This window comes from Mandrillus leucophaeus, unplaced genomic scaffold (genome assembly GCF_000951045.1).
Source record: "Mandrillus leucophaeus isolate KB7577 unplaced genomic scaffold, Mleu.le_1.0 Scaffold530, whole genome shotgun sequence".
NCBI lineage: Eukaryota > Metazoa > Chordata > Mammalia > Primates > Cercopithecidae > Mandrillus > Mandrillus leucophaeus.
The window spans coordinates 758,567-784,517 of record NW_012105698.1 but is presented as its reverse complement, the minus strand read 5'-3'; the positions used below and the strand labels follow the sequence as shown (position 1 = coordinate 784,517).

Below are 25,951 nucleotides of genomic sequence, written 5' to 3'. Positions count from 1 at the left end.
AAAAAAAAAAAAAAAAAAAAAAAAAAAAAAAAACCTTTATCAAGTGACCTTTTCATGCATGCACAAAAGTGTAGAGAAAGTATAATGAACCTCCATGTACCTATGTACCCAGCTTCAACAACTGTCAGCATTCTATAATTCCTGTTGCATCTGTTCCCCAATTTTTATTGTGAAAGCAAATCCCAACATATAATTTCACTTGTAAATACTTTGGTCTGTGTTTTTTTTTAGACAGGGCCTCTCTGTCACCTAGGCTGGAGTGCAGTGGCACAATCACTGCTCACTGCAGCCTTGACCTCCCCAGGCTCAGGTGATTCTCCCACCTCAGCCTCCTGCATAGCTGGGACCACCACATGGTGGCTCAGACCACCACGCCTAGCTAATTTTTTGTATTTTTTGTAGGACAGAGTTTCGCCATGTTGCCCAGGCTGGTCTCCAACTCCTAGGCTCAAGTGATGCACCTTCTTCGGCCTCCCAAAGTGCTGGGATTACAGGTGTGAGCCACTGCTCCCGGCCATAGTCTGTATCTTTAACAGATAAGGACTTGTTTTTTTCTTTTCTTTTCTTTTCTTTTCTTTTTTTTTTTTTTGAAATGGATTCTCGCTTTGTAGCCCAGGCTGGAGTGCAGTGGCACAATCTTCGCTCACTGCAACCTCTGCCTCCCAGGTTGAAGCGATTCTCCTGCCTCAGCCTCCTGAGTAACTGGGATTACAGGCACCCACCACCACACCCAGCTAATTTTTTGTATTTTTAGTAGAAACAGGATTTCACCATGTTGGTCAAGCTGGTTTCCAACTCCTGAGCTCAAGTGATCCGCCCGCCTCGGCTTCCCAAAGTGCTGGGATTACAGGCGTGAGCCACCGAGCCCTGCCCGAACTTGTTTTCTTTTTAACGCATGAAGGGCCTGAGGTGGTAAAATGAGTGTTCCCATTTAACAGAAGGGCAAACTGAGGACTCAGATCGTGCAGGGGGCTGGAGATTCAAGCTACTCGACACTGTTCTTTCTCCTAAGGCTGGGGCTGCCTTGGGTGGTGGTCCCTGGGCTTCATTCACCCTTGCCCTCCCCTGCCCGGCAGCTGCGGGTCTTCAAGCTGGCCAAGTCATGGCCGACGCTGAACATGCTCATCAAGATCATTGGCAACTCTGTGGGGGCGCTGGGCAACCTGACGCTGGTGCTGGCCATCATCGTGTTCATCTTCGCCGTGGTGGGCATGCAGCTGTTTGGCAAGAGCTACAAGGATTGCGTGTGCAAGATCGCCTTGGACTGCAGCCTGCCTCGCTGGCACATGTATGATTTCTTCCACTCCTTCCTCATCGTCTTCCGCATCCTGTGCGGGGAGTGGATCGAGACCATGTGGGACTGCATGGAGGTGGCTGGCCAAGCCATGTGCCTCACCGTCTTCCTCATGGTCATGGTCATCGGCAACCTCGTGGTGAGTGAGGCTGGCTGGGTGGCCCCTGCCCTCGCCCGGGAAGCATACAAGTTGTGCCTGATGTTTCACTGTTTTCTATCTCCCCAACACATCCTCTCCAAAATGGCAATTTTATGTGGTTTAACCCAGTAGTTCTCAAATTTTAACCTGTGTAAGAATCACCTAGGAGTTACTTAAAACATAGATCCCTGGCCCCACCCCCAGAGTGTCTGATTCAGCGGCTCTGGGCCTAGGCCTGGGGATCTGTATTTCTGACAAGCCCTGAGGTGATGCTGATCAGTGGATGCTGATGCTGGTTCTGGGACCATGCTGTGAGTAGCACTGTTGGAACCTAGTGTTTTGAGTAAAGCAACATGATAATGAATCAGACAGATCCACATTCCAGTCCCAGCTCCTTTGCCATCATCTGTGTGACCTTGAGCTAATTGCTGCTTTCTAGTCGGGCTGGGTTCTCTAACTGTCAGATAGAAGAAAAACAACAGGGACTTCATAGGGTCACTGCAAAGATGATGCCATAGTGTGTACAAAGGCACAGTGTTGTGGGGGAATCTGGGCCTCCTGGCCTCCTCCCACCCTCTTGACCTCCTCTGCTCCAGGGCCTATGGTCCAGGCTCCAAAAAAGAGAATCAGGCTGGATGTGGTGGCTCATGCCCATAGCCCCAGCACTTTAGAAGGCCGAGGCCAGGAGTTCAAGACCAGCCTGGGCAACACAGCAAGACACCTCATCTCTGCAAAAAATGGAAAAATGAAAAAAATTAGCTAGGCATGGTGGCACACACCAAACCCAGCTACTTGGGAGGCTGAGGCAGGAAGATGGTTTGAGCCCTGGACTTCAAAACTGTAGTGAGCTATGATCCCACCACTGTACTCCAGCCTGGGAGGCAGAGCAAGACCCCATCACTAGAAAACATAAAAGAAACAGGTGAAGATATTGGGAAAATGCAGATGGCATAAACTGCATCTCTTCTGCCGCTTGCTGTGGCTCAGGACTTGGCATGCGGGGCTGGTGCAGAGGAAGGGGCCGGGAGGTGACAGCCAGGGTGTAGGGCCATGGTCCAGCTGGCCAGCATTTCTGTGGCTAGGGACCCTGCAGGTGACCCTGACTCCTCCCATTCTTGGGGTGGCAGTGGAGGTCACTCCTGCCAGAGCCCTACAATACTGTGCCCAGCTGCCCCCTGCAGTGGCTGGTGCTTCCCTGGGCAACAGGGACTGGGAAGACGCCTGTCCCCATGTTCCCCAAAGACCTATGGAATCCCTGAGCTGCAGGGACAGCACTTCTCGGATATCGCTGATCTCCGGCTGGGGGCAGCACTCAGAGGGGGAAGGGGGTGTCACCTTGGCTGCAGAATAAGACCATGCTGCAGCTACAGAAGAGAACCCAGGCCTCCTGTCCCTGAAAGGAGGGTCTTAGGGAGTGGGGAGAGAGAGGGAAGGTGCCTGGGCCCAACTTCGGGGCAAGATTGGGGATGGGGACAGCAGATCCTGAGCAGGAGTTTGTGGATGTAAGTCTAAGGACTTGGGGGTGACCGAGTCTTCAGGGGGTTGCTGTTTCTATGTGCGGAAACTCAAAAACGTTTTAAGCCCCCACTTTGCCACTCACTGACTGGGAAACCTTAAGCCCGTTATTTAACCCTTTGGGCCTTAGTTTTCCTATCTGGAAAATGGGGATGATAATGGGGATGACTCTTTCACTGGGTGGTTGCAAGGATTACGTGATGCATGCGCTTACAAGTGCTTACCAAAGTGCCTGGCCACGTGGTTGGGGGTGCAGGTGTTACATGCATGGAGCAGGGCAGTGCTGGTTTAGGTTCCTGCCACCAGGATGATGCTCCTGTATTGGCAGTGGGGGCCTACTGTGTGTCAGTCCCTGCCAAAGGGATTTACCGGCATTGTGCCTAATTCTCTCAGCCACCCCATGAGACAGGAAATGTTATTTCCACGCCCTCGAGGAGGCACTGCCCAGAACCTCACAACTGGTGAGAAACAGAGCTGGTACTGGAACTGGGTCCGTATAACTCCAGTAACAATAATGTCAACAATAACAGTATCGTAATAATGATAACGTCAGCACCAGCTGAAGCATGGTGACAGCTGACATTTATTTAGCATTTACCTAGCATTCTGGGTGCTTCACGTGTATTCATTTCACCTCATCCTCACACCCACCTGTGAGGGCTGCGCTGGTTCATCTGTTTTATAGATGAGGAAACAGGCTTAGGGAGGTGAATCTGTTCCGTGTGTGGGACAGGAGCCCGCAGTCTGGCTGCAGAGTCTGGAACCAGTGCAGACCCTGCCTCTGTGTACCTGTCACCCCCATCACACAGACATGCACACACACACACACACACACACACACCACTGACATCCTTTCCCAACCCAGCTTTGTAGCCCTCTCAGTTTGCTCAGAGGGAGTGGAGCGGCCCAGGGAGGTGGCACTGTCAGCTCCTTGGGCACTGTCCCCTCCCACCACCTCCCTAGGCTTCAGAGAAGCAGGTGTCTGCCAGAGGCCACCAGGGCACCCTGCCAGAGAGTGTGAGGACCCACACCCCCTGTGCCCATGGCACTTGGTCACTTCCTGTGGGTAACTGTGAAGAAGAAGAGGAAGTGACTAGGTCACCAGTAACCCAAAGCACAGAACCCCCAGGGAAATTGATGTTGGCCCCCTCCCCTCCTCCCTTCCCCCCTGTCTGAGGCGGCTATTTCTGTCTTGGGCAGGAGCCGTGTGCAAACCCTGCTGATCCAGAGAGCAGCTAATTCCCATCTCAGATGTGTTTCTGGCAACTGGATCCCTCCCCCCGAGAGAGGGAGAAGAAAGACTGCGTTTTGGTGGGGGGCAAAGGCAGAAAAGCCTCTAGGGGACATGGCAGGGAGGAACGGAGCCGTGGAAATTCCCCCAGCACGTTCTCTCAAAGAGGGTTTTCAGATATTTTTTAAAGAGAGTATATTAATATGATTAACAGAATATAATCAATGGAATGTAGTGAAGACAATGACGAGAAGACCTTGGAGGAAGCTGGTGAGAGCCTGGAGTGAGACCTGCCGAGGAGTCGGCCAAGGGTGGCGGATCCGCAAGTGCAGGCTCCCCAACTCCCTGCGCCCTCTCACTCCCCCAGGCCTCCCAAGGAAGAACCTGGCTATGCTTCTGGCTGACAGGAGCCAGGACCCTCACCCCAGACAGGATTCCCCTTCCCCCCACTGCCCAGGGCCAGGCAGACTGGTAGAAGGAAGGGTGACCACATTAAAGACCTTCATGGCTGCCATTCACCTTGTAGTCTAAGTGAATGATGCCTTCTAAAGTTATACAATGACTAGAAGCTTGGTTCTAGTCCTGGCTATGCTCTGTGTCCTAGGGCAAGCCATGCCACCTCTCTGGGACTCAGTTTACTCATCTATAAAATGCTGAGCTGGCCTCAGAGTTCACCACACTCTTCCCTACACCTTGTATAGCTTGCTTGCTTGTTTTTCTTTTCTTTTCTTTTTTTTTTTTTTTCCCCCGAGGCAGGGTCTCGCTCTGTCACCCAGGCTGGAGTGCAGTGGTGCAATCTGGGCTCACTGCAACCTCTGCCTCCCAGGTTCAAGTGATTCTCCTGTCTCAGCCTCCCAAGTAGCTGGGATTATAGGTGTGTGCCACCACACCCAGCTAATTTTTGTATTTTTAGTACATGGTTTCACCATGTTGGCCAGGCTGGAGCACCTTGTATACCTTTCTATTATTTCAAACATAATAACAGCCAACATGTGTTGAGTGCCTACTGTGTGCTCTACCTGTATTGATGGGTTTTCTTGCTTGTTTTTTTTTGTTTGTTTTTGTTTTTGTTTTGTTTTGTTTTGTTTTGTTTTGTTTTGTTTTGAGACGGAGTCTCACTCTGTCGCCCAGGCTGGAGTGCAATGGCGTGATCTCGGCTCACTGCAACCTCCGCCTCCTGGGTTCAAGCGATTCTCCTACCTCACTCAGCCTCCCAAGTAGCTAGGACTACAGGCGCATGCCACCACACCCAGCTAATTGTTTGTATTTTTAGTAGAGACGGGGTTTCACCATGTTAGCCAGGATGGTCTCGATCCCCTGACCTCATGATCCGCCCGCCCCAGCCTCCCAAAGTGCTGGGATTATAGGTGTGAGCCGCCGTGCCGGGGCTTGTATTGATCTTTTAATCCTCACAACAATGGAAGGAACACTGGCATAATCTCCTTTTTACAGATGAGGGAACTGAGGCACAGCACAGTGAAGCAATTTGCCTCAGAGCACACACCTAATAAACTGGGGTTCAGAGCCCTGCAATATGGTTCTAAAAGCTGTGCACTCCAGTCTCTGCTGCCACCCAAACCCACAGTATTGCATGTGTCTGATCCGCTCTCTGTCTCTGCTGGGCTGTGAGCTCCCTGAGGCCATTCATGCAGTGACAGGGGCTCAGGAAATGTCCATCCACTGGAAAATAAAGTGGGTGGGGGTGCTGTGGGGGAAGAGCAGTAGTCTCCTAAGTCTCTTTCCTTAGGGATGTGGGACAAGAACCACAATAGATGGAGTCAGAAACCCCAAGAGGAGAAAAGAGGGTAAATAGTAGGTCACATGTCCCTTCCAGAGTAGCAGGGGCCAGGTTTCTGCACACCAGGAGCGCGGGGTCTATAGTCCCACTTAACAGAGGAGGAGAAGAAGGCACAAAAGATAAAGGTTCCCAGTAAGTCCTGGAAGCTCGGCAACTTGAGCCCAGTTCTTTGTTCTGCATCCTCCAGAAGTGGAGGTAAAGGACAGTCATGGGCCAGGCATGGTGGTGACGCCTCTAATCCCAGCACATTGGGAGGCTGAGGCAGGCGGATCCCCTGAGGTCAGGAATTTGAGACCAGCCTGGGCAACATGTTGAAACCCCATCTCTACAAAAAATGCAAAGATTAGCCAGGCATGGTGGCACTTGAACTTGGGAGGCGGAGGTTGCAGTGAGCCGAGGTAACGCCACAGCACTCCAGCCTGGAGTCTGGAGGCAACAGAGGGAGACTCCTCCATCTCAAAAAAAAAAAAAAAGAACAGTCATGGAGAGAGTCCCTGTGCCCCAGCAGGCCTCCCTAAACCCTGCCTCTGCCCTGGGCAGCAGAGTCCTCTCAGAAGCCCAAGACTCAGTTTCCCCAACTGCGGAAGGGATGATAAGCATCACCTCCACGGGCAGTTGTGAGCACCTCTTAGGTGGCATTTTAAATGCCCAACGTGTGGTCGTTTGGATCTGTAGACCGAGGACCCCTGTGCTGGCTGAAGGTGGCACCCTCTGGGTCCCGGGGACTGATGTGAGGCTCCCCTTGACTCCATGCCCCAGGTCCTGAACCTGTTCCTGGCTCTGCTGCTGAGCTCCTTCAGCGCCGACAGTCTGGCAGCCTCGGATGAGGACGGTGAGATGAACAACCTGCAGATTGCCATCGGGCGCATCAAGTTGGGCATCAGCTTTGCCAAGGCCTTCCTCCTGGGGCTGCTGCATGGCAAGATCCTGAGCCCCAAGGACATCATGCTCAGCCTCGGGGAGCCTGTCGGGGCCGGGGAGGCTGGAGAGGCCGGGGAGACTGCCCCTGTGGATGAGAAGAAGGAGCCGCCCGAGGAGGACCTGAAGAAGGACAGTCATATCCTGAACCACATGAGCCTGGCTGATGACCCACCATCCAGCATCGAGCTGGACCACCTTAACTTCATCAACAACCCCTACCTGACCATACAGGTGCCCATCGCCTCTGAGGAGTCCGACCTGGAGATGCCTACCGAGGAGGAAACAGACACTTTCTCGGAGCCTGAGGATAGCAAGGTGAGCCAGGGCCAGGGCTCAGACAGACCCAGCTTCAAATTCTCCTGTGACCTGGAGCAAGTCCTAAGTCCTCTCTGAGCCTCCGTTTCTCCAGCTGTAAAATGGGGGTGGTGCCCTATGGCATTGTTGTGAGCATTACGTGAGACGCTGTATGTAAAGCATGCAGTCAGTGCCCTGTGAGTGGCGGCTGTCACTATGGTTATTGATGTGGTTTGATGATCAGCCCTGTCTGTCCGGAAACCCTGATTCTCTCAGTTCATGCCTGGACCAGAACAACACCTGGGTCCCTCTCACCAGCAGGTGGTGCCCTTGGACATGCTGCTCTTACCTGGGCACTGTAGCTCCAGGACCAGGACCTGAGAGGCCTCTCTTACATGTTATCCTCTGGGCTTGAGGCCCCTTGCCCAGTCCTCACACTTACCCTCTATTTCTGTTTAGACCCCACCTGGGTCTGCTCCCAACTTCCCAGTGTGGGCCAAAGTGCCAGATCCAGGCAGGGGACTCAGGAGAGGAGCCGGGGCCAACGAGAGTTGGGGACAAGGAGGGCAGAAGCCTCAGGCAGGAACCCTGACCCCTCAACCATGCCGGGGGCATGCTGCTGTTCTCAGATGCCCCTCCCCACCCCCCACACTGCGAGGGCGAGGAAGGGAAAGGAACGCAGTAGTGGTCACCCCCAGCAGCTGGGGCTGAGGATGGGACCCTACCTGGGTCTTGAGCCCCCTTCCCCACCGTCCAGCTCTGGCAGGGAAAGGACTTATACAGGCGCTAGGACGGGCACCCCTGCCCACCCCTACACCATCAGCCTGAGCCTAATGAACTTTGCCCTGAAAGTTTTTGACTCCTTATTCCCCCCAAATATGTGGCACGCTGGCTTACCAGGGGCCAAGTGCCTATGAGCTATAAATACCCAGGCAACTGTGGCACAGACCTCGGTATGAGGCACTCAGGTGGCAGGGGAGCTGGAGAGCACCAAAGTCCCAGGCTTCCCAGGGCCAGGACCTGGGGACTTGTTCAAGGAGGGCGAGCACAGCTCCAAGGGGGATTTAGGGAGTTGGGTGCACATTCGGGGCAAGCAACTCAGTGGATGCCCTGGCTGACCTAACACTCTGTGCCTCAGTCTCCCTTTTTGTCAACTGAAAACAAGGACCCCCCCGCCACCACCATGGCGGTTTTCTGGTCACCACTCTGGATACAGAGCTGCCCCACAAGTTGCCCTCTTCTTCCTTCTCTTCAGAGGCCCCACCCTCAGCCTTGAAGGGGTCCCCTGCAGGGTGGAGGCTGGGGCAGGGAAGCTGGCCTGGCCCAGCAGGAGGAAGTGGGAGGAGGCCTGGCCCGGCTGGAGCACCCGCCTCCCCCACTCCCGCTCCCAACACTGATCAGGTTCCCTTGGCATGGGATGGAGGCTTTGGCTGGGGAACATTTTCCACCCTTTCTGGATTCCTCAGCCAAACAGACCCTGGGGGTGGGAAAGCTCAGATGCTAGGGGCACCACACGCCCATGCTCTGAGGGCTGTGACAGCCTGGCTCCATCCTGACCCCTTTTCATACCCCTGCCCCCTCAGAGCTACCTTCAGGCCCCCCACGCCTCCCAGACCCCCCACTCGGGCCAGGGTCCCCGCCTCCTCCCTCATCTGAGTCCTTCACATGCGTCCTCATGCCCTCACCATTCCTTTCCAGGCATCAGCCCCGCTCCACTCCTTATGTAAGTGCCATGCAGGCATATATCCCCATGGTTCCTCGACCATCCAGGGCTGGATGAATGAATGAATGAATAAGTTTGCTCCTCCCTCTCTTCTTCCCTTCCCTTCTTGTCTTCCATCCTGCCCCATCTGGTGGGAGAATGAGGGGGTCTCTCAGGGACCCAGATGTCACGTGACCCTGTGACCTCTGCAGAAGCCGCCGCAGCCCCTCTATGATGGGAACTCCTCCGTCTGCAGCACAGCTGACTACAAGCCCCCCGAGGAGGACCCTGAGGAGCAGGCAGAGGAGAATCCCGAGGGGGAGCAGCCTGAGGAGTGCTTCACCGAGGGTGAGGGCACCCCCACCTCGTCTGGGTGTCTCCCCCAGGCCTGCAGCCCTTGCAAGGGGCAGGCTACACCAGGGCCAAAAGCACATGAACCTGGGGCTGCCTGGTCATCCCCGTGCCTCACGTGTCTAGGGGTGGTGGCAGTACGTGCCCAGAGCTGTGGCGCAAGATCCATGCAGAGCCCTTGGTGCAGACCTAGCTTGGAGCGAATGTGCAAGAGTGCGGGTGTCAGCTCCTGAGATCCTCCCCTCCATCTTCAGGGAGCAAGGCCTTCAGGACACGGCACTGGAGAAATGTCATTGTCCATAGAGCTTGCTGGGCTGTGCAGGGTGGAGACTGCCTGGGCGAGGTGGGGAGTGGGGCAGCTGAGAGCGCCAGCACCGGGGCTGGGGGCCAGGAGGCCTTTCCTCTGCAAGCCGTTGTCACATGCTGGATCCGGCTGTGGAGGGAGGCCCTGAGCCCCCCATGTCAGCCCGATGGAGCTGGGTGAGGGAGGAGGTGGGGGCCCCGCGTCTGGGAGCCGGAGAGAGGCATCCTGGGACGCCGTGGGAGGGTGCTGACTGTGTACCCCAAGGCAACCTCAGGCCCATGATGTGGTGCCTGTCCCCGTCCCCCATCAGCCTGTGTGCAGCGCTGGCCCTGCCTCTACGTGGACATCTCTCAGGGCCGTGGGAAGAAGTGGTGGACTCTGCGCAGGGCCTGCTTCAAGATCGTCGAGCACAATTGGTTCGAGACCTTCATTGTCTTCATGATCCTGCTCAGCAGCGGGGCTCTGGTAGGCACCACCTGGGAGCACAGGGCAGGGGCAGGGGCCAGGCCTGCAGCAGGTCCTCCAGGAGCTCCCCATCTCCACACACAGAAAGGACCATACCCTGGTCAGTCCCAAACCCTGAGAATCCTAAAGGAACTCGCTGTGCTTCCAGGATAGGTTACAGGATGTGCTGACTTTCTTAACACGGCAGAGGTCCTCCGTTGTTACTTGGGCGCTGACTTTTGTGCAATCTCTGCTGACGAGGAGGCAGGAGAACCCTGGGAACGAGGGGCGCAGGACCGAAGATGTGTCACTGTGGACCTGCCCAGCAGATGATTGCAATTTGCTGTTGTTGGGCTTGGGGAAGGAGGGCTGAGGGATTCTCCCCACTAGGAAATGTACTTATCCCCACGATGGGTGGTGGGAGTCCAGGAGATGCGGACAGTCTGTCCCCTGGGCTGGGCCCCCACGGCAGACCCCTGGGAACCAGCAGCATCGAGCAGGGCAGGGGACCTGGCTGCCGCCCCAGTCTGCTGGACCCCAGCCACCCTCGTGGTGCTGGTGCCCCCAGGCCTTCGAGGACATCTACATTGAGCAGCGGCGAGTCATCCGCACCATCCTCGAATATGCTGACAAGGTCTTCACCTACATCTTCATCATGGAGATGCTGCTCAAATGGGTGGCCTACGGCTTTAAGGTGTACTTCACCAACGCCTGGTGCTGGCTCGACTTCCTCATCGTGGATGTGAGTGCCCCCACGCCGGCCCCGTAGCTACATTCAGAGGCTGTCAATGTGGCGGGGACCTCAGGAAGCCCAGGCCCTGAAGGGCAGGACCTGCCTGAGGCCACCCCCAGAGTCAGACCCTCCATCAGCACTGCCCTTCTCAGACACAGCTGCCCAGGGAGGGGTTAGGGACTGGGAGGCCTTCCCTTCTTCTAGGGGAAGGAGGCCTTGTGGGAGGACAGCAGGCAGGAGGACTACTTACTATCCCTGCCAATAGGAGTGGAGGAGTTTCTTACTTCGTACATTTTATGTATTTATTTTTAAGATGAGGTCTTGCTATGTTGCCCAGGCCAGTCTTGAACTCCTGGGCTCAAGCAGTCCTCCCACCTTGGCCTCCCAAAGTGCTGGGATTACAGGCATGAGCTGCCACACCCGACCAGGAATGGAGGATTTTCTTAGCCTCTTAGATGCGCTCACAGGCCTCTCGAAGGAGTCAGGTACCATCCCTCCTATTCAGTCATCCCCAGTTAGTTGATGACATCACTGAGGTGTCGCCAGGCTCCTACAGGTACTGGGACAGGTGCCAGAGCTGCTCTTCCCACCAGACAGAACCACCCACTAGGGAGGGGATCTGAGGGAGACAGCCAGGAGCTGAGTCCAGGAAGACCCCTGTGGCCTGGGCTTGAGGGGAGGCTGGGGCCTTGCACACAGTGACCCCCCACCCCTCCCCTGCAGGTGTCCATCATCAGCTTGGTGGCCAACTGGCTGGGCTACTCGGAGCTGGGACCCATCAAATCCCTGCGGACACTGCGGGCCCTGCGTCCCCTGAGGGCACTGTCCCGATTCGAGGGCATGAGGGTGGGTGCTGAAGGGGCCTCTGGGGTGGGCTGGGGATGGGGGACCGGCCACCTTCAGTGCAGGGTGGAGAGTGCATGTCTATACTCCAACCACCGCCAGAGGGAGGTAGAGAGCTTGGACCAACGGTCCTGCCTGAGGCCAGGTCTGGCCCCCCACTTCGCCTAGCTGTCCTCCCCGCAGCCCATCTTCTGCCTGCCCCATTCCCGCCCTCAGCCCCTGATCCAACCCGCCCTTAGCTTACCTCTGCCACTAGCTGGGGGGAGCAGAGACTGCAGAAGCACCCAGGAGGGCCCCACGGCCAGGGAAGAGGAGGAAGGAAGGCAGGTTTATGTGGTGTTTATGGGTGGTTTATGAATGGGTTTATGGGTGGCCCTCCCCAGCCTCAGACTGAGCCATCCAGGGCTTTGAAACAAGGTGCCTGCACCCTGGCTCTGAGCCTCCCCCTCACCCCCCACTGATGAGCTTGGCGTCACGGTTGGGGCCATGCCCTTGAGCTTGGGGTCAGTTTGGGGAAGATCCACTCAGGCCCTGGAGAGCGGAAGTGACAGGTAAACACAGGGCTTGGGCAAGAAAAATGGGACTTCCCCAGGAAGAGAGGTCTGCCGGGAGCAAGACCTGCTCCAGCGGGACAAATTTCTGCAAATCCGGAAGCCATGGCGAGCCCACCCAAGCGTCCCCTTCCTGTCCCTGCAAGAGGCCAGCCGAATGCTGGGCACTCTGACCCCCAGAGCCAGAGAGCCCTCCCGTTGAGGGGAAACAAGCTGCCTGTGGCCACGCAGCTGGTCGGTGCCCCAACCAGGAATAGAGCTCCCCTGGGCACACCGGGCTTGTGCCACCCACTCTGGAGGTCATGAAATAGCTCCTTTGTAAAAAGAGAGGGGTCTCAGATCCAGCCCAGTCTGCAGTGGTCGGGTGGGCTGCGTGACTAGGCTGGTGGGGACGGGGCTTCTGTCCCAGAGTTCCTGCTGCTTCAAAGGCCCTGGTGCCCTCTTTTCTGTGCCTGTGTCTGGGGCTCTGGAGCTGAAAACCCATGAGCAGGGGCTGGGTCACGTGAGCTGAGTTTCCTATGGGGGCTGAGCAAAGAGTGTTTGTCTCCTGCCTGGTGACCCGTGACCAGGCTGCTTCCAGAGAAACCCAGCACCCCTACTCCGGGCTGATGGCTCCAGCCAAGCAGAGAACCCTCTTGACCACCAGGCCTGCAGCTCCCTCCCCCTCCCCCTCACCACCCCCAACCTGCACACACACACAGCCCAGCAGGTCAGCCCTCCTCTAGGAAGCCCTCCCTAATTGACAATGCCCAGCTCTGCCTGGTCCCCTGGGTGGCATGGAGATTGGGAGCCCTCTCTCAGAGGCTGGGAGAGGCACTGGCAATGGACCCCCTGGCCCCCAGGTGGTGGTGAACGCCCTCCTGGGCGCCATCCCCTCCATCATGAACGTGTTGCTCGTCTGCCTCATCTTCTGGCTGATCTTCAGCATCATGGGTGTCAACCTGTTTGCTGGCAAGTTCTACTACTGCATCAACACCACCACCTCTGAGAGGTTCGACATCTCCGAGGTCAACAACAAGTCTGAGTGCGAGAGCCTCATGCACACGGGCCAGGTCCGCTGGCTCAACGTCAAGGTCAACTACGACAACGTGGGCCTGGGCTATCTCTCCCTCCTGCAGGTGGTGAGTGTGACCCACCACCCCTGCCGGGAACCTGGAGGGAGGTGCCCCCCACCCCGGTCCCTCTCATTGTACCCAACTCCAATGTCATTCCTTGTTAGGGGACCGCCCACCCTGCTTCCAATGCTGGGGGGCCCCCAGGCAGTGTCTAGACCCCTCTGGTCTTTATTTGATGCTTGCCCAGTGGGGCTCTGGCAGGTCGCCTCTGGCAGGGGAGGACCAGGTTGGGCGGGGGAGGGAAACTCATGGATGATGAAAGCAGGGAGCAGCCCCCCGGCTCACTCCCCAACCACACTGTCTCAGGCCACCTTCAAGGGTTGGATGGACATCATGTATGCAGCCGTGGACTCCCGGGAGGTGAGTCGGGGTCGCTGAGATGTGGCTGGTGAGTGAGCCAGGGAAGAGGACTCAGACAGGAGGGAGACACGGCAGCACATTCTGTCCCCGAGACCCGGCAGTCCTGGGGGTGGATGGGTCCTGCCCTCAGGGCTGTGGGGGGCAGGGAGAAGCCAGCGTGCACACCCACGCCGTCCCACCCTGTGGCTTCCACAGAAGGAGGAGCAGCCGCAGTACGAGGTGAACCTCTACATGTACCTCTACTTTGTCATCTTCATCATCTTCGGCTCCTTCTTCACCCTCAACCTCTTCATTGGTGTCATCATTGACAACTTCAACCAGCAGAAGAAGAAGATGAGTATCAGCCCAGCCCCCCGGGCCCTCCCCGTGCAGGACCTTCCTCCTCCCTCCCTTGTCCACTCTCTACTGTGCAAACCCACAAATGCTGCCTGAGCACCTACCAGGTTGCTGGTTCAGGAAGGTAGCTTGAGTCCCAGTCCCACCAGGCCGTCTTGAACAAGTGACTTGGCCTCCGTGAACCTTGGCTTCCTTATCTGTAAAATGAGACTGCTGGGCCAGGTGCAGTGGCTCACGCTTGTAATCCCAGCCCTTTGGGAGGCCGAGGTGGGCAGATCACAAGGTTAGGAGTTCAAGACCAGCCTGGCTAACGTGGTGAAACCTCGTCTCTACTAAAAATACAAAAAAAAAAAAAAAAAAAAAAAAAAAAAAAAGAAGAAATTAGCTGGGCATGGTGGCAGGCACCTGTAATCCCATCTACTCAGGAGGTTGAGGCAGGAGAATCGCTTAAACCCAGGAGGTGGAGTTGCAGTGAGCCGAGATTGCACCACTGGCACTCCAGTCTGGATGATAGAGCTAGACTCCATCTCAAAAAAAAAAAGAAAGAAAAAAAGAGGCTGCTACAACCTGCCCTGTAGGTTACTGTAGGGCTCAGCAAGATACTGATGAAAAGTAGCCAGAAACAGACTGCAAGACAGCATTGATCCCCACTCCCCTTCCCTCCCTTCTCCTCGGTCCCCCATTCTCCCCTTGTCCCTCCATCTCTGACCCTCTGCCTTCCTCCAGGCCGATCTACAGGGGTGGGGGCTGCCTTATAGGTGGTGCCTGAGGTGGGGGGTCCTGGAGGCAGGAAGGGGGACCCCACCCCAATCTGACAAGCCATATCCCACTATACTTTGGAGGGAAAGACATCTTTATGACAGAGGAACAGAAGAAATACTATAACGCCATGAAGAAGCTTGGCTCCAAGAAGCCTCAGAAACCAATTCCCCGGCCCCAGGTACCTCCCCCCTGGGCCCCCTGTCCTGTGTGTGGTGCCAGGCTCCTTACTAGGGGACTGATGGGGATAAAAGATTTCCTGCCCTCCACCCACCAGGCTGTGTCCCTGGGTGAGGTTAGGCCCACCCCGGGGGCAGGGGACGTGGTCTACCTGCAGGGAGAGATGCCTCTTTGTAGTGCCACAGAGACACCATATGCACAGAGGCTGTCCATGAAACTCCAGTGGCTGCTCTACCCTCACCTGACCCTGTGAAGCTCCTCAGTGCCCATCTACCTCCCACCTGGGACCCCAGTGGCCCCTGGGGCAAGGGCTCCCACAAGGGGAAGGAGGAGGATGTCCAGACACCCTCCCCAGGAGCAATGACTTTGGGAGAAAGGGGAGGAGCATCTGGAGGACCTTCAAGGGGGTCCCCAGGGGAGAAGGAGGGACCATTAACCCCGTAAAATGACCTGGTCCCAGACCTATCATGATCGGATAGGTCACCCTTCCTCCCCTGGCTGACTCTACCACAACTCCCAATACCTCCTCTCTCTCTCTCTCTCTCTCTCTCTCTCTCTCTCTGTCTCTGTCTCTGTCTCTGTCATCTCTGTCATGCTGTGGTGCCATCCTGTGTCTCCTGCCTGTCCATGTCCTGTCTGGGCCTGGCCACCCCGACTCCCCCACGTCCACTGCCACCCATGCTGCAGAACAAGATCCAGGGCATGGTGTATGACCTCGTGACGAAGCAGGCCTTCGACATCACCATCATGATCCTCATCTGCCTCAACATGGTCACCATGATGGTGGAGACAGACGACCAGAGCCAGCTCAAGGTGGACATCCTGTACAACATCAACATGATCTTCATCATCATCTTCACAGGGGAGTGCGTGCTCAAGATGCTCGCCCTGCGCCAGTACTACTTCACCGTCGGCTGGAACATCTTCGACTTCGTGGTCGTCATCCTGTCCATTGTGGGTGAGTGGGGCAGGCTGGGCCGGCAGGGCAGCACTGAGCTGAGGCACTCGGGAAGATCCATCCTCACGCGCACACACCTGCCCCTGCACCCTCACATGCTCACCCAGACACACGCCTGTGCGTGCCTGCCATTCACTCTCAGTGCTCAAAGGTACACGGGTGTGTGCACAGGCAGATCATCACCCATGCATACATGGATGCACCTCCGGACACAGGACTGACCAGAAGACGTACATTCCAGTGCCTACGTACTGAGCGAAAGTGTAAAAGATGGTTCCATGTCTGTGTGCACTGAGAAGTGCACGGTCATGCGAGTATTTATGATAGAAACTAGCTGCCATTTATTATCAACTGTGCTGTGCGCTTGATAGGCATTATCTCACCTGTGGTTCATAACAATGTCTTGCTCAGGAACTGTTGTTCCCATTTTACAGGTAAGGAAATTGAGGCACAAACAAGTGAAGTGGCATACCCAGAGTCACACAGCTGTTCTCTCTCCCTCTCTCTCTCTGTCTCTGTCTCTTTCACACACACACACAGACACACACACACACACACCAGTGGCATTTGCAAACAGACTTGGGAATGGACCTTACCCTCCCCCACTTCAGGGTATCCCACCTCCAGTTCCATCAAGACAAAGCTGCAGCTCCTGGCCCCAAGACCCGTGGGAGAGCTCAGCCTCACCTGTCAGTCATCTGGGCTGTGTTCTGAGACTTGAGCAGAGTACACCAGGATGGGCCCCCTGAGCCCCGCATGCTCCCCACACTCTGTGCTGGTTCCCCTCCCCATTGGCAGCGTCCTCACTAGCTCCTCCCCGCAGGCCTTGCACTCTCCGACCTGATCCAGAAGTACTTCGTGTCACCCACACTGTTCCGTGTGATCCGCCTGGCACGGATCGGGCGTGTCCTGCGACTGATCCGTGGGGCCAAGGGCATCCGGACGCTGCTGTTCGCCCTCATGATGTCGCTGCCTGCCCTCTTCAACATCGGCCTCCTCCTCTTCCTGGTCATGTTCATCTACTCCATCTTTGGCATGTCCAACTTTGCCTATGTCAAGAAGGAGTCGGGCATCGATGATATGTTCAACTTCGAGACCTTCGGCAACAGCATCATCTGCCTGTTTGAGATCACCACGTCGGCTGGCTGGGATGGGCTCCTCAACCCCATCCTCAACAGCGGGCCCCCAGACTGTGACCCCAACCTGGAGAACCCGGGCACCAGTGTCAAGGGTGACTGCGGCAACCCCTCCATCGGCATCTGCTTCTTCTGCAGCTACATCATCATCTCCTTCCTCATCGTGGTCAACATGTACATTGCCATCATCCTGGAGAACTTCAACGTGGCCACAGAGGAGAGCAGCGAGCCCCTTGGTGAGGATGACTTTGAGATGTTCTATGAGACATGGGAGAAGTTCGACCCGGATGCCACCCAGTTCATTGCCTACAGCCGCCTCTCGGACTTCGTGGACACCCTGCAGGAACCACTGAGGATCGCCAAGCCCAACAAGATCAAGCTCATCACGCTGGACCTGCCCATGGTGCCGGGGGACAAGATCCACTGCCTGGACATCCTCTTTGCCCTGACCAAAGAGGTCCTGGGTGACTCTGGGGAAATGGACGCCCTCAAGCAGACCATGGAGGAGAAGTTCATGGCAGCCAACCCCTCCAAGGTGTCCTACGAGCCCATCACCACCACCCTCAAGAGGAAGCACGAGGAGGTGTGCGCCATCAAGATCCAGAGGGCCTACCGCCGGCACCTGCTACAGCGCTCCGTGAAGCAGGCATCCTACATGTACCGCCACAGCCACGACGGCAGCGGGGACAACGCCCCTGAGAAGGAGGGGCTGCTTGCCAACACCATGAGCAAGATGTATGGCCACGAGAACGGGAACAGCAGCTCGCAGAGCCCAGAGGAGAAGGGCGAGGCAGGGGATGCCATACCCACTATGGGGCTGATGCCCATCAGCCCCTCAGACACTGCCCAGCCTCCCACCTCTCCCCCGGGGCATATAGTGCGCCCAGGCGTCAAGGAGTCTCTTGTCTAGCAGGCAGCATCGAGGTGGCCCTCTGAGTCTCGGCACAGTCCCCAGAACTCCCCCGTGGTGCCTGCATACAGAGTGAGGGAGGAGGGCTTTGGTTCTGGGACTGCGTCTGGCTCCCTGATGGGGGACAGGATTTGGCCACACTGGGGCTGACACCCAGGCCCAAGCGCCTGCATCTCCAGACCCGAGCGCCTGTGTCTCTAGACCATGGGAAATGGGCATTGCACTCAGGGGCTCCATGCTGGGCCTGAGTCCCCTGCCTCCATGATTTAACCTTCAAGTTGCTCTGACCTCCTCCTGGGCCCTGTCGCCCCTCCTTTTGGCCTGGGGGAGATCAGAACGTTGGAATCGCTCGCTGCCCCTCACTTGGGGAGGAGCTGGCCTGCGGTGGAGCCATCAGTTGCTGCCCCATCACCAGAGTCTTAAGGGTCACTGGCCTCTCCCCAGGAAGTGGCTCAGACCCCTCAGCCCCAGCCCAGACAAAGATGTCTTAACCTCAGGGAGTGCAGACACCTAACCCCAGGGCACTGCCAGCCCGCCCGCTCTGACTCTGGGGCGCAACTTCGCCCACCAGGCCAGCTCAGGAATTCCCTGGACAAGGGAAATGTGACTGGTTCAGAAATAGCTCCTCAAGCCTCAAAACCTGATTGGCCACTGGATCCTGGGCTGGGATGGTGACTCCTGAAACCTTTTCCCAGGCCATATCCAGGTCCATAGCTCCCCTGGCTGGCCCCTAGGGGAAGAACAGAAGGAAGGATGCCACTTGGGAACTGTCCTTTTCTAGGAAGCACGGGTGAGACAGGCTGGGTCCTGCCAGCTGGATCACTGCACATGGCCTGAGCATCCAGACCTGAGCGGGGGTCGGGGACCTGCTGCTCAGTAAGAAGATTCTTGCCCCTTCCCTCTCTCCCTGCCTCACTCCTCCGTGAGCACCACCAGGGCTCCAGGAGCCTCATCCAGCCTCAGAGATCTCCCTTCTCATCTCGCCAGGCCTGTCTCATTCTCTCCCCTCATTTTTCCCACCTCTCTCCTCAAAGTGATCCTAAGAATGTACAGTTTAGCTCAGGTTAGATATTTTGACCCTGGGGCGTGCAGCAGGAAAGGCCCGACTGGCTCAGGCTCAACCTTCCAACCTCCTGTGGCCTGAAAAAGCACTTCTTCTGCACTGCGGTTCTGGGCATGGCAGGGCCAGGCCTCTGCTGGCTCCTGGAGAACAGAGGCTGTGTCCAGAGGAGGAGGGGTGAGAGACCTGCTCAGGCGTCACTGGATTTATTCACTGTGTATGTACCTGTGGCTGTGTGTCTGCTTGTATGCTTGTAGGCCTGTGTGTATAGCCGTGTGTGTGTTCAAGTGCGTGACTGTACATGTGTGTGTGAACCACTGTGTACTGGTGCCTGCATTATGCACGTGTGTCTGGGTGTCTTTGTATATATGTGTGTCAGTGTGCCCTGGAGTGTTTCAAGGTCCATGGAGTATGGCTGGTGTGTCGTACTGTGCAGGCCTGTCCCTGGGAGTGTTCCCGTGTCTGGGAGAGTGGACCTGTGGATGAGTGTGAATGCGTATGGTAAGGTGTGTACTCAGGGCATTCTGTTGGCCTAAGTGCCTCTTCTTTTTCTTCTTGTTTCTCATGAAAAGTTTGATTAAAATTCAGGAAGCAGCAAAACCTTCAAAACAAGACATGTATGTGTGCTTGTGTGTGTGCACATGTGTGTGTGTGTGTGTGCACATCTACATGCCATGCCTACAGGCCAGAGTTGTCTTTATTGTCCACCATGCTCTCTCACCTGCTCCCGGTCCTGCCTGAACAGCCCTCTCTCTCACTCCCGGTGAGCTCCTCTCCTTCCCTTCCTGTTTCTCATCGTCACACCCATGGCCTCAGCCCTGCTCCATGCCTCCCGCCTATGTCTCTCCTATGGAAGGAGGCCTCCACTCCTTCCATCTCTTCCTTCAGAAGTTTCGTCTAATGGGGACGGCCTCCCCTGCCCAGCACCCTGCCCCTCTGCCTTGCCCTCCTGGACCCTGGGCTGGCACAACCCCTGGAGCCTTAGAAATCTCTTTGATTGGATATTCTCCTCGGACTGTGTGCAGGTTGCAGAGGAAGAGTAGATGAGCCGGGTCTGGCCTCTCCCTGCCTGTGGCCCCTCCCCTACACACAGACGCCCATTCCTGCCCGGTCCAGTGGGGAACAGGTCCCACACCAGGCCAGCAGGTGGGCTCCTTTGTACAGTTCTTACAATAAACCCTCCCTGGTGCCTCTGGTGTGTGGTTTCTCCCTTCTGCGTGTCAGTGTGTGGATGTGGGTGGGGGCTGAGAGTAGTGAGAAGCAGAAAGGGTCCGCGGGGATTGGAGCCAAACGTGGACGACTCGGAGCTTCTCAGGGGGCCAGGCAGGATAAGGAGGCCCCAGCTCTCTGCTCTGGCCCAGTCCAGCTCTCTCCTGCCTCCTTACAAAAGCCGCTTAGCTGGAATCCAAAAAACCAGATAGGATCAGGGGTCAAGACCCGGCTCCCACAACAGGCAGCACCATACTCCCTCTCTTCCGGGTGATCCACATTGGGACTCTGTGTCCCCAGCTCCTCCTCTCTGGAGGCCCCGTCACTTCTTTGCCCCTCTGAGAGGCCTCAAGGTGGCTGTGGGGCACACAGCACAGCCTCTCCCTCCCCCCAGAGGCACTGACCCGAGGACTGACTTCTGACCCCCAAATAGCCCAGGGTCACATGGACCTGTGACTAAGAATATTCTTATGCAGCACGTTTAGCCCACAGCCCCCAGAGAGTGAAATATAATCTGGTATGTAATTTTCTTTTTCTTTCTTTCTTTTTTTTTGAGATAGGGTCTCACTCTGTCACCCAAACTGGAGTGCAGTGGTGCAATCATGGCTCACTGCAGCTTTGAACTCCAGGGCTCAAGCAATCCTCCCACCTCAGCCTCCTGACTGAGCCTGGGACTACAGGCACATGCCACCACATCTGGATGTTTTTTTACAGACATGGGGTCTTGCTATGTTGCCCAGGCTTGTCTCAACCTCCTAGCCTCAAATGATCCTCCTGCCTCGGTCTCCCAAGGTGCTGGGATTACAGGCATGAGCCACTGCACCCAGCCTGTAATTTTATTTTCTGTAACAACTTCTGACTCCCAGGGCTGTATTCTTCCAGATAAGTAAGCACTTAATTCTTTTCAGGATTTCTGTACCCTCTCTTCCTGGGTCCTGAGGTAATATAGCACTGGTGTAGGGGATGAGGAGGGGCCCTCAGGCTGCCCGACTGTGTCCTTCCATTGTCTCTACGGCACTTTTCACCTTGCAGAGTCTCTACGGGGTTGTCTAAATGCCCTCAGGGTGCTGTCTTCCCTCCCTGGAGTGGGAGCTTCTTCTCACTTGTTTTTTTAAATTTTTTTATGTCAATAGTTTTGGGGGAACAGGTAGTTTTTTTGGTTATCTGGATAATTAGTGGTGATTTCTGAGATTTTAGTGCACCTGTCACCTGAGCAGTGTACACTATACCCAATATGTAGTCTTTTATCTCACACCCCTCCCTCAGTGTTCCCCACTGAGTTCCCAAAGTCCATTATATCATTCTTGTGCCTTTGCATCCTCATAGCTTAGCTCCCACTTACAAGTGAGAACATACAATATCTGGTTTTCCATTCCTGAGTTACTTTACTTAGAATAATGGCCTACAGCTCCATCCAGGTTGTTGCAAAAAGATGTTATTTCACTCCTTTTTATGGCTAAGTCATACTCCATAAAGAGGTGTATATATACCACATTTTCTTTATCCACTCACAAGCTGATGGGCACTCAGGTTGGTTCCGCATCTTCGCAATTGTTAATTGTGCACTAAAAGCATGCGTGTGCGTGTATCTTTTAGAAAATCAAAATCGTGTCAAGTATCTTCTCCAACCACGGTGGAATAAAACTAGAAATCCACTCAAAATTATACAAATATATGGAAATTCATCTGTTCTTGAATGATTTGGGGGTTACCAATGAAATCAAGACGGAAATTTAAAAATTCTTTGAAATGAATGATAATAATGACACAACTTCTCAAAACCTCTGTGATACGGCAAAAGCGGTGGTAAGAGGAAAGTTCATAGCATTAAATGCCTACATCAAAAACTCTGAAAGGGCACAAATAGACAACATAAGGTCATGCCTCAAGGTACCAGAGAAACAAGAACAAATTAAACCCAAACCCAGCAGAAGAGAAGAAATGACAAAAATCAGAGCAGAACCAAATGAAATTGAAACAAACAACACAAAAGATCAATTAAAACAAAAAGTTGGGTCGGGCGCAGTGGCTCATGCCTGTAATCCCAGCACTTTTGAGAGGCCAAGGCAGGCAGATCATGAGGTCAGGAGTTCAAGACCATCCTGGCCAACATGGTGAAATCCTGTCTCTACTAAAAATACAAAAGTGGCGCACGCCTGTAGTCCCAGCTACTTGGGAGGCTGAGGCAGAAGAATTACTTGAACCCGGGAGGCGGAGGTTGCAGTGAGCTGAGATCATGCCACTGCACTCCAGTCTGGGCAACAGAGCAAGACTCCGTCTAAAAAAAAAAAAAAAAAAAAGCTGGTTCTTTGGAAAGATAAAATTGATAGACCATTAGCAAGATTAACCAAGAAAAGAGAGAAGATCCAAATAAGCTCTATTAGAAATGAAACTGGAGATATTCTTTTCACTTTAAGTTCTTCCAGACCTCACCTGGAGCCCTCTCTGGCATCAGGGACAGGAAGATTTGCAGAGCGCAGGGTGCTCAATCCCACACATCCCTTGAGCCTTGAATGGTGGAAGAAAAAAGGCCTCATGTTGGGTGAGAAACAGAGACAACATGGGACAACAGTGCACAGCTACCCGCCTTGCCAGGCATCCATGCCACTCCTCGCCCTCCTCAGGGCATGCTGTCAGCCACATTCACCGAGTACCTCAGATGCAGGATGGCCTTCAATGTGCACAGTTGCCCTTCGAAGACTGCACTGTTGGGGCCGGGTGCAGTGGCTCACGCTTATAATCCCAGCACTTTGGGAGGCTGAGGCAGGTGGATTGTTTGAGCTCAGGAGTTCGAGACCAGCCTGGGCAACATGATAAAACCTGTCTGTACAAAAAATACAAAGATTAGCCAGGTGTGGTGGCATGATCTGTAATCCCAGCTACTTGGGAGGCTGAGGTGGGTGGATCACTTGAGCCCAGGAGGCGGAGGATGCCATGAATCCACTGCACTCCGGCCTGGGCAACAGAGCAAGATCTTGTCTCAGAAAAACCCCAGAAAACAACAGCAAAAAAAAAGCACTATTGGGCTTATTTCTATTTTACGAAAATGAGGAACCTTGGCTACTGAGAGGTTAAGAATGGGTGTTGCCTCATGGGTGCTGTTGGCATGTGGGGCAGGGACCTCTGCTTTGCCAGCCAATGCCCCTCCCACCCCTGGGCACCCACCGGTCATTGAGACCAGCACGATTGTCCTGAGGCATGTGCAGATGCTCCCTCCGTGGGGGCAGGCAGAGCCACTCCTAGTTGAGAACCACTGGTAACCTGAGGAGGTTTCCTGACTGCCACACTGCTGGATCAGGACTCAAACCCACGTCCTTCTTAGCAGGTCTTTTCCCAGTCACAGCAGCCCAGCAGACCCAGGACACCTGGGTTGGAGAAGGAGGCAGGGGTCTGAGCTCTTCTTTCTCTGAGGTTCTTCCCCCTCCCAGCATCCTAGGGTGGCTGGGGATCGCTGCCTTCTTGCTTCCCCACCCCCTGAGCCCCTTGTCCCTTCCCCCGACCGCGGCCCCCATTCCTTATTTTGATGTTGCCTTCCTGGAAAGGGAGGTGTCGTCAGATGTCAGAATGTGAAGCCCGGGGCAGCCGAGGGCAGAGGCGGGGGTAGGCTTGCGAGGCCTCCTGTTCTGGGAAGAAAAGGGTATCATGAGCCCAAGATGGGGCTCAGGACTGTTGTCACTTGTGAGGGAACAGCACGGCTCAAAATGTGACAAATAACCCTGCAGGTGGTGGGGCCCCTGCTGCCTCCGCCCCTCCTGAAAACAGATCCCTGCCCGGCATGAATGGGAATGAAGCCCAAAGGCCACATCTGCATCCCTGTCCACGGGATGCGTGTGCATCTTCCCTCCCTGGAGCCGGAGCTGCTTCTCACTTGTTTTTTAAATTTTTTATTTCAATCGTTTTTGGGGTACAGGTAGTTTTTTTGGTTACCTGGATAAGTTATTTAGTGGTGATTTCTGAGATTTTAGTGCACCTGTCACCTGAGGATGGATGCCAACTGCCCCCCACCAACCTCTGTGCCCCCTACAGTCCCCTGGGCCCTAGGACCAGTTCCTGAGTAGGCCCCACACCACAGGACCCAGGCAACACACTTGTGTGAGCATACACATACACACCCCACAAACACATGTGCCCCAAGCCTTTCCCAGTTATACCCCTGACTTTGGGGAGACACTAGCCCCAAAGTTAACGAAGGACTCTGTCATCTGTCATCTGTCATCAGGGGCTCAGAAGTGTATTTCCTAAACCAAGAGACTCCCAGATTTTGCCTCTCTCCCCCCGGTCAGTCTCTCTCCAACCACCCTCACTGGCATGGGGGCCCATGGTCCCCAAGCTGACCTCAGGTGATGTTTATATTTCTGAGCTGTTTGTTCCATGAAGTGAACATCTGACACCTTTTCAGAGAAATGTTTTTTCATTTGGAACATCTGGAAACAAGCAAGAACATCTGGGACTGCCCGGAACGGGCTGTTCCTCGGATGAAACCTTAACCCTCCTGCCCCTGATTTCCGTGGCTCAGGTCCTGGCCTGCACCCCTCGAGAGTGGCCCCCACCTTGTCAGGTCCGAGGCCTAGGCCAAGATCTAAAGAGGGACCACCCAGACCCTCTGCCTTCCAACCACGGCATGGGAGGTGGGTCTGCTTCTCGCTAAATCCAGACTTGCCCCAGCACAAACTGCAAAATGGAGTGTCAGGAGGAGAGTGAGATGTGGACAGAGGGCACCAACAATTTAGCATCTCTTCCTCTCCTGGGGGTCGAGGATGAGAGACAAAAAAGAAGCTGCCAGAAAACATGAAAATCAAAGAGGGCTCAGCTGCAGGGCTGAGGTCTGCAAGCATGCTGTGTCCAGTTGTGCAGGTTGTGCCCTGCACAAGGGCATCTCTGAAGGGGCTGCATTGGACCCAGGGGCAGGGACCCAAAGGTGAGCTTCTATCAGTTCCTGAGCACTGTAGCTCCATCCACACCCTGCAGACAGGCAGGATACAGCTGGAGGACCTGAGGGCTCCCCAACACCAGTTCCCGTTCCCTGCCCAAGACCCCCTGGACCTGTGACAATAATTCAACAAACTCAGAGTCCCACAGTTGAGAACTCCCTGAAGAAGCCCCCAATGGCTGCTTGGTGGATTTTCGCAAAGCTGTCTCCACCTACATCCACCCTCTTTGGCAGCCCCTACAGACTCTTTTGCAGCATGAGGAAGGGAGGCCTCTTGCCAAGGCCTGGACTGAATCTTCTCCCAGTGGCTGCCACAGTTGGCCTGCTCTTGCTCCAGAACCTCTGTAGCTCCCATCCTCCACAGGGTCAACTTCCAACATGGCTGCCTGCACTCCAGCCAAGAGGCTCTGCTCTGGGCCCCTCCAGGTGCCTGACCTGGGTCTGTGGCTGCCCTGTCCTTCCTCAGTGCTCCTCTTTCCGCTGGGTGAGGGACAGATCAGGGCAGAGGAGCTAAGCTCAGGTTCATTCATAGGACAGGTGCCTATTTCGCTCAGGGCCCGGGAATAAAGACCTGCCGGGCTCAGCCCTTCGGGGAGCTGGCGGACAGCAGAGGGGAGGCTGGCTGGCCCAGAGAATGACCACCGGTGGGGCAAGCACAGACAGAGGGGAGCACAGGCTGCCCCCAGAAGACTGAGAGGCCCCCAGAGGCATCCGCAGAGAACCCCAGCTGTGCTGTCCAAGTTGGGCGACCGCCAAACCTTAGCGGCCCAGCTGACAAGAGCCCGCCCTCCCCCAGGGTCCCCGGAGAGTTGGTGCCTCCCCCGGGTCCCAATTTGCATGGCAGGAAGGGGCCTGGTGAGGAAGAGGTGGGGAGGGGA

At 55.4% G+C, this 25,951-nt stretch overlaps 1 protein-coding gene across 1 annotated transcript in view; it reads left to right on the top strand.

The window, feature by feature from the left end:
* Positions 1–20,130, top strand: part of SCN4A (sodium channel, voltage gated, type IV alpha subunit) — a 34,785-nt gene extending 14,655 nt beyond the window's left edge. The window contains exons 13-24 of the mRNA XM_011997101.1: positions 1,077–1,433; positions 6,737–7,213; positions 9,107–9,242; positions 9,860–10,014; positions 10,562–10,735; positions 11,450–11,572; positions 12,963–13,241; positions 13,542–13,595; positions 13,791–13,928; positions 14,767–14,871; positions 15,558–15,828; positions 16,652–20,130. Coding sequence (XP_011852491.1) covers positions 1,077–1,433; positions 6,737–7,213; positions 9,107–9,242; positions 9,860–10,014; positions 10,562–10,735; positions 11,450–11,572; positions 12,963–13,241; positions 13,542–13,595; positions 13,791–13,928; positions 14,767–14,871; positions 15,558–15,828; positions 16,652–17,874 — 3,492 coding nt within the window. The 3' untranslated portion in view covers positions 17,875–20,130. The remainder of the gene's footprint in view (positions 1–1,076; positions 1,434–6,736; positions 7,214–9,106; positions 9,243–9,859; positions 10,015–10,561; positions 10,736–11,449; positions 11,573–12,962; positions 13,242–13,541; positions 13,596–13,790; positions 13,929–14,766; positions 14,872–15,557; positions 15,829–16,651) is intronic.
* Positions 20,131–25,951: the final 5,821 nt, after the last annotated feature.